We start from the raw sequence: 12,358 nt of genomic DNA, 5'->3' as shown, positions 1-12,358 counted from the left end.
ACTTGTATAAACTTGTATAAACTTGTATAAACTAGTATAAACTTGTATAAACTTGTATAAACTTGTATACACTTGTATAAACTTGTATAAACATGTAAAAACTTGTTTTAACTTGTATTAACTTGTATAAACTTGTATAAATTTGTATACACTTGTATAAACTTGTTTAAACATGTAAAAACTTGTTTAAACTTGTATAAACTTGTATAAACTTGTATACACTTGTATACACTTGTATAAACTTGTGTAAACTTGTATAAACTCGTATAAACTTGTATAAACTTGTATAAACTTGTATAAACATGTATAAACTTGTAGAAACTTGTATAAACTTGTATACACTTGTATGAACTTGTATAAACTTGTATACACTTGTTTAAACTTGTATAAACTTGTATAAACTTGTATAAACATGTATAAACTTGTATAAACTTGTATAAACTTGAATGAACTTGTATAAACTTGCATAAACTTGTATAAACTTGTATAAAATTGCTTGAGAAAGCAGTGAAATTGGTGCATTTACATTTGTTCTTTATTTGATTTTTCGTATCGTGGGTTTTCCTCTCTGATCTTCTTTCGACAACAATAATTCCCTTTCCTCACATGACAGTTCATAAACATTGCCTTTAAAACATCTCTCATTAGCTCTACAATAATCCACTAACCAGCCCTTACAACAAAATTGCCCTCCCCCCCCTCACCTTATCTCGAAAAAATACTTAAAGTGCCCCTGGCTAGAAAAACAAAAAATCTATTTAAAACACAAGTGCTTCAAAAGTTACAGATAATAAAATGTTATTTAAAGATTCGAAATGGCAATTTATACAAAGTAGCACTTTTTTGGTGTTTCATATTTATATGCAATAGGGTAGTTAGGAACAAATTAGAATTTATAGGGAGAGGGGAGGCTAGAGAAGGTATAAGGGAGGGTGTGTCTGTAGAGTTTAGGGAATAGAGGAATGGGGGAGGGGGAGTAAAGGGGATGGGTTATTATCCAATTAATTAAAGAAGATGTATATTCTCATCAGGTGTCTTACCAGGGTTCATTATTCTTCTTATATCGCACTAATTAACTAAACAACTAATAAATTATAATTAATTCAATAAATTTAATAAATAGTTATAAATGTTGGTTAGTAGGGAGGGTATAATTATCCCTGATATATTGACCATTGTCCAAATAAGGAAGGTGTTTCCCGGGGAGCATCTCAGATAACAAAGAGTATGTTGAATTTACAGACCTTTCACATTGTTCTCGAAAGGAAGTTTGTATAAAGACCTGAAACTCTTAAAATCATGTCTTTTGCGTTAAATATTGTCGTTTAATGGCTTATTTATTGATTTAATAAAGAACAAAATAAGGAAACAGACAGTTCAAACTTTGATGTCCTATCCTTTATGGGAAACCCTGTTCTTGCGTGAACTTCATATATGATTGAAATCTTAAATGTTTTTTATTAAATCTTTATTCAGGACTACATACAATGAATGTGTATTCAAAAAAACTAAAAATATTCAAATTCTATTTAAAGTCGTATGTGCAAAAATATATGCAGTCTTTCTTTGCAAAAATTGAGCATTCTGCTTTCTTTGTAAAAGGTTTTAAGAGCTTTACAATGTTGATCTACAGAGGTAGGTCTAAATATAGATTTAGTCTGGTTTAGGTAAAATAAAGCGTTAGGCACTAGGCAGTACCTCTGAGGACTCAGGCAGTAGGTATAAAACCCCATTTAATAGCCTAAAGGGAGGGGTATGTGTTAGATAGAAAAATCAACAAATTTGAAAAGCCTCAGAGCAACATTTTGTTTAATTATGTCCAAAAAACGTTTCACAGGCAATAACCACCCCCCCCCCTCCCCCCTTCCAGTCGAAAGGCCCAAAATAGGATAAAAAAGATATGAGGCAGTGTGGCATATCCCTTAGATTAATCATTAATACACATTTTTACAATATACTAATAAATACCAATCAAGTGTATAAAGCTACAAATCAGCAATGCATAAAACTAAATGATAATTATGTGAAATAAATAAATAATAAATCAATTCATTGACAAAAGGACAGACTAAAAGACTGATGGACTGAAAAAAAAGACTGGCAGGCTGTAAGACGAACGATTGACAGATTGAAAAAAACACAAACTGAAAACCTGACAGACGGACAAACAAGATTGTAATGTCCATTCCACAAGTATAGTTTACATATTACGTCTTGATAATATTAAGATTTAATGGATAATTTTCAGATTTTATAGATAATTTTCAGATCATATTAATCTAATATTCGGATATGTTACACGCAGTATAGATACAATAATATTGGAGAGCTTAAGATTAAGATTTTATTTTGAAATGAAGAAAAAGGGGGGATATGAGTTTTAATCTAAACCAGGGGGGGGGAATAGTCCTCTTTCCCCCCATTAGCATCCCAGGGGGGCCTCCCCCCTATGATAGTCTTCAGGAGACTACTCAGAACTGCATAGAGTAATACAGAACCATACATACAGATACATTAAAATATATAGTCCTTAAATTGGGACAACCCTGGGCTACAAAGAGGACATGTATACTTTAAATAAGATAACAGCAATTTAAAGACCAATCTAAGCCCCCTCAGACTACAAATCTTTAGATTTTATTTGTAATTTCAGCAAAACAATAAAATGCCTTCAAGATTTAATTTTGACATGATCAAATAATATTTGTCGGAATTTTAGAATTTAATTTTCTTGACATTTAAAGTAAACTAGGAATTCCGAATGTCAGGTTTAGGGGATATATTTTTTTAAGGACTTTGAACATATAAATATTTTTATCGGATATTGATATTGTATAAACGTACTTAAAACGTTTAACCATTTCGAAGTTTCTGAAGAAAAAATTCAGGAAAGACTATAAATATTGAATAATAAATTTACTAACTTGAAATAATTGGGAATTCCTGATACACTGAATTTATGCCTAATGTATATATATTTATGCAAGTAAATATGATAATAGGTCGGGCATAGCGGAGGAAAATTTAGCATAATTGGATTGATCGCTGGGTGAATATTAGAAGGATCTGTGGAGGACATTAGGAAGGATCGGTCGGGGACTTTATAAAGGATCGGTGAAGAACAAGGTTGAGATCAGTTTGGTGACGAGGTAGGATCGGTCGGGAACTTGATAATGTTTTTATATATGGTTAGTTAGATACAGAGCGTCCCATAAAATATTAGATTATCTTCAAGCTAACTTTAACGCCAAAATAAACACTTAGTCTTGAAAACAGAACAATTTGTATTTTAGCGTTTTTTTATTTTTCAAAATGATTCATTCGTCTGATTAGTCTCGAAAATCGTAATTTAGACCCATTGACGATCTAATATGATGTGGGATACCCTGTTCCATCGATAGGTTTATAGATAGGTTTATAGATAGGTTTTTAGATAGGTTTATAGATAGGTTTATAGATAGGTTATAGATAGGTTTATAGATAGGTTTATAGATAGGTTTATAGATAGGTTTATAGATAGGTTTATAGATAGGTAGAAAAATAGGGTTTAAATTGTCTATTGGCATGCAAGCCGGTAGTTATGTGTATATTAATATTTGTGAAAACAGGAAGTGCTAGGAAGGATCTGTCCCAAAATGCAAATTAAGAACAATTTTATTCCTCTGCCATTTGAGCATCATCAGATTTGAGAAATTTTAACACACACACTTCAAATGTATCAACATATAAATCACTTGGTTACAATGCTACAAAGATGCTACGTGTGCAGTTTGTTTTTGTAAGGATTTGTTAGGATATTTACTTTCATTTTAAAGGTGAAATTGTCTTCATAAAAGTTTTTTTTACAATTGAAAAAAACACTTAAAGTTTTTTGATTTTATATATTGTTTTTATAATTTACAAAGAAGAAAAGAAGGCTCCAAGTGCCCAACATTGTCAGATTATGTTAGCATATATTTCATATTACTTAGTATATATTGAATAACCTGGCTTGGTTTGAAGCCGATTATGTCTGATTATCTGATATAGGGAAACTATAGACAACCTTATACATTTCAGATTAGTGTTTAGACACGCTGCATGCAATACGGATTAGACATGTAACAAATGCCTTACTCCAATAGTTCTTTTAAGTCAGTACCAATCCAGGTATAACCTTATGTATACTTAAGTTTGTATCAATCCAGATACCACACTCTCTGTATTCTCAAGTTGGTATCAATCTTGATACAACTCTATTTAGTTGGTATGAATCTTGATACAATTTTATGCTCAAGTAAGTATCAATCCAGATACAACACTCTCTGTATTTGTCAGTATCTATCAATCTAGATACAACACTCTATATATTCTCAAGTTGGTATCAATCTTGATACAACTTTATGCTCAAGTAAGTCTCAATCCAGATACAACACTCTCTGTATTCGTCAGTATCAATCAATCTAGATACAAAACTCTATGTATTATCAAGTTGCTATCAATCTTGATACAACTTTATGCTCAAGTAATTATCAATCCAGATACAAAACTCTCTGTATTCGTCAGTATCTAACAATCTAGATACAACTTGCTCAAACTCTATACTCTCCAATAATACTTTACTCTGTATCAATTCAGATACAACTCTCTATATATTCTTGAGTATGTATCAATCCAGATACAATTCGCTCTCGAACTCTAAGTATGTATTTATCGACACACAAAGCTTTAGGACGCTTATATTCTCTCTTCCTAGCAATATTACGCTGGCCGTATAAAGAAACAGGGGTTCATATTCAACTAAAACTATATTTGAGCATAAAGGTAGGCATAAGGTTAAAACTGCCCGATAATACGGTAATGATTATAACTTATATATATATATATATATATATATATACAGGTATGTTCAGGTTTACAAAATATGGGGTTTAGAACTATATTATATTTATTACAGACATACTAGAGCAAATATCAATTGTGTGTTCGCAATTCAAAGGGTAAAAATGTGTTCACCAGACTTGGCTATCTCGTCCTGAAATCCTTGATCTCACTTTTCCAACTCGTTTTTACTGTATCGACGAAGACGATTTAAAAGTTGCAGATAATTTTCAAAAATTGTTCCAGGGAGTAATTGGCAACATTCTGATACATTTTAAACGTCTTAAGTTTTTCATTACAATATCACATAGAAAGGTTTGTTCATGCAGTGCTGAGTAAGATCAAGTTTTGTAAAATCGGAACTTTCCATGCATGCTTTGATAAACAATAGATTTATGTTCCCACACTGTTTATGTTCATGAACTCTCTGATCTTATTGACAGCTATGAGCAGGAGTGCTGTGAGGGTATACATAAATAAAACTCTACTTCAACAATATCAAAGTCAAATATAATTTGTTAATTTATGATCAACATTTTATAACTATACTTTAACAAGTTCTTTGGCGCTTTTTTCAATTTAATGTTTTGAATGAAATCTATGAGTCAGTATACATCAATAAGAAAGAGCTTGGGTTATAAAGGGAGTGTCAATGAGTGATGGCTTAGATATTTCTGTGGGAACATTTTCTAAGGCAGACAAAGTGCGTAAAAATAACCGAGTATTGACATTTAATGTTTTGTAAAATACTTAAAGTAAACAACTAGGTTTTTATATTATGCTTAAAATAATCTCAAATATTCTAAAAGTATAAAAAAAAAAATTTTAATGTTGTCGTACATTGACACAATTTGTAAATCAACAATTTTAAATCTGAAATCTGAAATCTGAAATATGTGCTTTATATGGAAATATGTTTTTGCTCTGCGATAAGAACATAATATTTTACTCTCCTTATTTTAAGGTCTGAAAGCATTGAATAAATATTGAAGAGTAGTTATTTATGAGTGCTAAACAATAATACTTTTTATCTAGACAGCACAATACACACAATCTTTAAACAAAAACCCAACAAGGACCACACAAAGTAAACTCTATATATATATATTCATTTAAACGTGATCCCAGGTTACTCTTCCTTTATGATTGTCTGATTCACAAGGATACCCTGTCACACTTGAGTTCGGCAAATTGATTAAGTAATCCTTGTTATTCTATCTTAAAATAGATATTTCAAATTGTAGTTCGCTGTATAACGTGACTTGCGGTCGTGGATTCATGCTGCCCTTGTTGCTAAGATTTAAAGTGGTTTAAGGGTACCGTAAGAATCAAACAGGCATCTCATTTAATAGGAGAGTCGATTAAAATTACGTTCCGTTTACATTTGACTAATAATAAAGCAATGCGTTGAAACATGCAAAAATGTGTGTGCATTATGTGTGATGTATGTTTTTGTGTGTGGGGTATAAAATTTGTTTGTAAGAATTAATTTATCAAATATGTAAACAGAATATTTGATTGTATAGAAAGCGGAACTAAAATATGTACTCTAATGAATGAGTAATAAACAATAAATGACGATTTATTTCACTTTTACAACTTTATTAACTGATAAAACAAAGTGAAAATTTTTAGGAAAGATTCAAGGAAAATTTGGGAAACGTTTGGGAAATATTCAAGAAAAACATTTGGGGGAAATATTTAGGAAAACGTTTGAGGGAAACATTTAGGAAAACGTTTGGGGGAAAAATTTAGGAAAACGTTTGGGGGAAACATTTAGGAAAACGTTTAGTAAAACAATGGGAGATATAATAGAATGCGTTATAATATATAAAATACTACACCATCTTTGGGAGAAACAAGATATAATTTCTTGTAGCGTATACCTGTGAACGAGGGAATGATTTTTACTTCTATTTACATATATGCAAAATATAGGGTGTTGCGGAACATACAGATTAGTTTCGACAATTTGTCACACTCTCACAACCTACGAAAATACCGTTTTCGCATTTTAAAAGAACGTTCACACATGAAAATGGCTGCATATTTTTGTTTACAAGAAACATAAAAGATTTAAGAACTCTAAATCTATTCAATCTACAATTTTGATTATTTGCATATATAATGCTGAAATATTACTGATAACGTGTATTCATCAGACATTTTATTGTTGACATTTTTTCGTAAACTATTTATTTTCTATTTTTTATTCTCCTTCATTGTCACCTGTTTTGTTTGGTTTCCTTGGCCAGGTTTTAATTTCTAGGATAGTTTTCGTTCTATGATTCCCTGGACTGCCAGATTTAAATTTCCTGGATAGTTTTTGTCCTTTCATTTCCTGAATATTTTTCGTTCTTTTGTTTCCTGGACGCCAGGTTTTTAATTTCCAGGATACTTTTCGTTCTTTGATTTCCTGGACTGCCAGATTTTAATTTCATGGATAGTTTTTGTCCTTTGATTTCCTGGATATTTTATGTTCCTTGGTTTCCTGGACTGCCAGATTTTAATTTCCTGGATAGTTTTTGTTTTTTGATTTCCTGGATATTTTATGATATTTGATGTTATGCCAGGTTTTTCATTTCCAGGATATTTTTCGTTCTTTGATTTCCTTACTTTCGGCAGTTTTTTTTGTTTGTCTATATTTTATTTTATTTTAATTTCCTAAAATTTCATTCTTCACAATTTCCTGACAGTTTTTTTTTAATAAATAGAGAGTTATACACGTGGATTAAATTCAACCAATTTTCTAAAAACCACGCTTAAGAGAAGTGGTTTAGCTTAAACTACGTAGTTCAACTACTTATCTTCATTGTATTTGGTCCCTTGAGTGGTCTCTGATCATTTCTATTTCCTTTTTCTTTTATTTTACCTTTCTTTCCGCCTCCACCTGTCTTGTACAGTAAGCCCCATAAAACTGTGGAATAGGAAGACGACTTTCAGATTTAAATTCCGATTTTACAAAGTCTAATGTACTTGAAACACCGCAATTGTGCAGTGTAAACCGATACATTTAACTTATTTAGTTGTTTTACTGGTAACACTATTTGCAATTTCATTAATTTCTAATACACATCAGATTGCTTACGTGTCGTCTTCCTATTCCACAGTTTTATGGGACTCGCTATATATACGTCTGTAGAGTTCTACTTTCTGCTTTCTATATGGTTATATCAGAGCTTCAGGTGTGTTACTTTGTCTAAAATTAATCATGTTGTGTTCGTGTTTGTGTTGTTTATGTGTATGTGTGTGTATTATGTTTGCTGCCGATATCCTGCCTTAGGGTTCTTCTATAGTATGCTGTAATTGTAATCCAGACATTTGTAATTATATATGTATTCCCTCTATACCTTCTAAAGATCGAGAGAAACGCACAAAGTTTCCCCGAACCCTCCTCTTCCCTTAATCTGATTGTAGGTTTGTTTTTCTTAGAATTAAAATCCGAGATATAATCTATTTTCTTCAGATAATTTTTTTCGTGTTTTGTTACATCGTTTTGACGTTTTTAGAGTTCTAAAGATTTGCTCGAAAATACTTTCTATACCGTTAAGATCTTTCTTCTTAAAACACAAAATAAAATCTACTACGTGAAGAACCAAAATAATTCGGAAACTTAAAAAGATGCTATTCTTCAAATATTGAGATATCAGAGCAGAGAATTCTACAAGCTCTTTAGAGCAATTAATTTTTGCAGCTATAAAACTCATGGTTTTCACAAAATGTTCGCGAAAATATTTTAACATTTACGCGATACAAATTTTGCTTTGATTATTTTCACAAAAAAAGCGAAATTTCGCCAAAAAGTTTGCGAAATGCGACCGAAAATTTTCGCATTTTTTCGCGAAACGTTTTGTTCGTTGGAAACCCTAGTAGATACATAACAATTAAACACCAAAATAAAACTCTACTTCAACAATATCAAAGTCAAATATAATTTGTTAATTTATGATCAACATTTTATAACTATACTTTAACAAGTTCTTTGGCGCTTTTTTCAATTTAATGTTTTGAATGAAATCTATGAGTCAGTATACATCAATAAAATGTTTATTGGCAATTTGATTCATTCTCTCAAATAAAGATGTTATTTTATATTTCAGATAAAACTAGCTGAAGTGCCCGGCGTTGTCCGTCCAATAGAGAAATCAATAAGGGGAATTTTTTTTTAAATCTTATTTTTTTATTTTTTTTTTAGCCTATGTCACCCTCGGGGTAACCATATTATTTATGTTTATTAAGAGAAATATGAAAATTCTTAGTAGTCTTAATAACAATACCTACTCTTTTTTTTTGGGGGGGGGGGCAGATCTTCCTCATTCAAAAATAAGAAACAGAGTGAAATCTATTTGATTAAGTTGTTGCAATATAACAGAACTTTGAAAAATCATAAAATTTTAATGGTGGCCTGCATTGCATCATACTTAAAAATGTTTCCATCAATATTTTTATTTAAACTTTTTTTTCATATCATAAATACAAACAAAAGTAAAGTTTTTTTTCAAAAAACATAATTTTCAAATTTCCTTTTCAAGAGATAATGAACAAGATTAGGCATGATGCGTTCATATTTATCTAGAAATATTAAAACTAAATGGACTTGAACTTAGTAATTTGGAAAGATTAGATAAATATTTTTAGATCATCAAATTTTGCTAAAATCATTAATTAAATGTTACAAATTTCAATTTTTAAAAATTCAACCTAACCTAATGATGGTCGATGCCAACAAATCAATTCAACTCGTGTAGAGTGTGCACTGTGCAGTGTGCAGTGTGCAGTGTGCACTGTGCACTGTGGCAGTCATAAACAAATATTTTTTAACAGACGACATATTACAGAGAAAATTACCAAGAGTTAAAAAGATAGAGATAGACAAACCAGAAATCAGACAAACAGACACTAAGATAGACCAGAAATCAGACAAACAGACACTAAGATAGACCAGAAATCACACAGACAGACACTAAGCTAGCCCAGAAAATCACAAAAACAGACACTAAGGTGGATCAGGAAATCTAAGAAACAGGTACTAAGATAAACCAGCAAATCACAGAAACAGACACTTTGATTGACCAGAAAATCACAAAAACAGATACTAAGATAGACCAGAAATCACACAAACAGACACTATGATAGACCAGAAATCACACAAACACACAAATAGACCAGAATTCACACAAACAGACACTAAGATAAACCAGAAATCACACAAGCAGACACTAAGATAGACCAGAAATCACATGAACAGATACTAAGATAAACCAGAAAATCACACAAATAGACTCTAAGATAGACCAGAAAATCACAAAAAGAGACATTAAGATAGACCATAAAATCATAAAAACAGACCAGAAAATCACAAAAATAGACATAAGATAGACCAGAAAATCACAGAAACAGACTCTAAGATAACCAGAAAATACAATATAGATCTAAAGCACTTTTTAAGTTTTAAGACCAGAAAGGTTTCATGTCAATACTTTTATGCTTTGACTTTTTGCGGCACCAAAATATATACAGCAGTAACAATGACAACCTTCTTACCCTTCCCATCATAATTTCATAAAAATACTTAAAGATAAGAGTAATTCTAGTTAAACATCGACCATTCATAATTTCACCAATTCTTACTTTAACTTTTGAAGCATCCATATTTTCAAGAAAAAACCAAAAGTTCATTGAAAGTAAGGTTATCGTACCCACTTTTATGAAATAAGGATCTTTTTAAATCTTAAAAATGATTCTTTATAATTGGTTATATAAAGACGTTAAAAAGTCCTGTATGTCTGAAAATACTTAATACTGTTTGTTTTTGTCAATTTTTTAAAGAGATTCTCATCAGATATTTTTGGGTTCTAGTACTTCCCATCAGTCTTTTGTGTAATGTAGATCTATGTATAACTTCCCATCAGATTGTTGTACATGTTTGTATAACTTCCCATCAGATTTTTTTATATCTGTGTATAACTTCCCGTCAAATTGTTAATCATATATTAATGTAAAACTTCCCACCAGATTTTTGTATATCTGTGTAAAACTTCCCATCAGATTTTTGTATATCTGTGTAAAACTTCCCATCAGATTGTTGTATATATATGTATAACTTCCCATCAGATTTTTGTATATCTGTGTATAACTTCCCATCAGATTTTTGTATATCTATGCATAACTTCTCATCAGATTTTTGTATATCTATGTATAACTTCCCATCAGATTTTTGTATATCTGTGTATAACTTCCCATCAGATTTTTGTATATCTATATACAACTTCCCATCAGATTGTTGTATATCTGTGTATAACTTCCCATCAGATTGTTGTATTTCTATTTATAACTTACCATCAGATTTTGTATATCTATGTACAACTTCCCATCAGATTGTTGTATATCTGTGTATAACTTCCCATCAGATTTTTGTATATCTGTGTATAACTTCCCATCAGATTTTTGTATATATATGTATAAACTCCCATCAGCTTTTGTATATCTATGTACACAACAAGGGTACACCCCCCCCCCAATTTTACCAATTATTGTGCTGATGCAACCCCCCCCCCTGAAACCACTTTTGCCTATGTAGTACTTCCCATCATATATTTTTGTAAATCTATATCTTTTTCCATCAGATCACTGTATATCTATGCAGTAATGAACATCATAAATTTCGCAATCTATTAAGTAGATCTTCAAATTTAAGGTATTTATTGACTAATTAGCAGTATTATTTCAAGTTCACCTACCTAGTAACTAGCCAGCTACAGTAGAGGTCAGCATGTTTCATGAGCATTCAGCAAGCTTTTAACTTTGATGTAAACATTTTTCATTCAAATATTCTACTACTGCAATCTTGCAAGCTTTGCCAGGATTGTATCCCCCCCCGGCCTCCTCCCTACGTCTTTCCTACTTTTCGGGAATTTCTGTTTCTTGTCACGTCATTTTGGTCATTTTATATCCTCCTTCTTTCCTCTTCTTTCCTCCTTCTTTCCTCCTTCTTTCCTCCTTCTTTCCTCCTTCTTTCCTCCTTCTTTCCTCCTTCTTTCCTCCTTCTTTCCTCCTTCTTTCCTCCTTCTTTCCTCCTTCTTTCCTCCTTCTTTCCTCCTTCTTTCCTCCTTCTTTCCTCCTTCTTTCCTCCTTCTTTCCTCCTTCTTTCCTCCTTCTTTCCTCCTTCTTTCCTCCTTCTTTCTTCTTCTTTTCTCCTTCTTTCCTCTTCTTTCCTCCATCTTTCCTCCATCTTTCCTCCATCTTTCCTCCATCTTTCCTCCATCTTTCCTCCATCTTTCCTCCTTCTTTACTCCTTTTTTAACCTTTTTCCAACCTTCTTTCCTCCTTCTTTCCTAATTTTTTCCATTTTCCCTTTCTCGTTCTTCCTTTTTCCTTTTCTAGTCTTCCTTCTTTCCTTTTCCAGTCTACCTTCTTTCCTTTTCAAGTCTTCCTTATTTCCTTTTTATCTCTTTCTTACGTCTCAAATTTTAATTGGTGTACTCGGTAGCACCACGGA

The 12,358-nt window shown here is 31.5% G+C and overlaps 1 protein-coding gene across 1 annotated transcript; it reads right to left on the bottom strand.

Annotated features, from left to right (window-relative positions):
* Positions 1-11,787: 11,787 nt before the first annotated feature.
* Positions 11,788-12,135, bottom strand: LOC111711961 (UPF0329 protein ECU05_1680/ECU11_0050-like). Its single transcript, XM_023486451.1, has one exon. It carries the CDS (start codon positions 12,133-12,135, stop codon positions 11,788-11,790), a length of 348 nt encoding a protein of 115 aa, XP_023342219.1.
* Positions 12,136-12,358: the final 223 nt, after the last annotated feature.

The sequence above is a fragment of the Eurytemora carolleeae genome, unplaced genomic scaffold (assembly GCF_000591075.1).
Source record: "Eurytemora carolleeae unplaced genomic scaffold, Eaff_2.0 scaffold209, whole genome shotgun sequence".
In the NCBI taxonomy this organism is placed as follows: Eukaryota; Metazoa; Arthropoda; class Copepoda; order Calanoida; family Temoridae; genus Eurytemora; species Eurytemora carolleeae.
This window is presented reverse-complemented; position numbering and strand designations above follow the sequence as displayed.

Bases quoted from the DNA above. Each gene is read 5' to 3' on its own strand.
- LOC111711961 (XM_023486451.1), bottom strand. From the start codon at position 12,135: ATGGAGGAAAGATGGAGGAAAGATGGAGGAAAGATGGAGGAAAGATGG.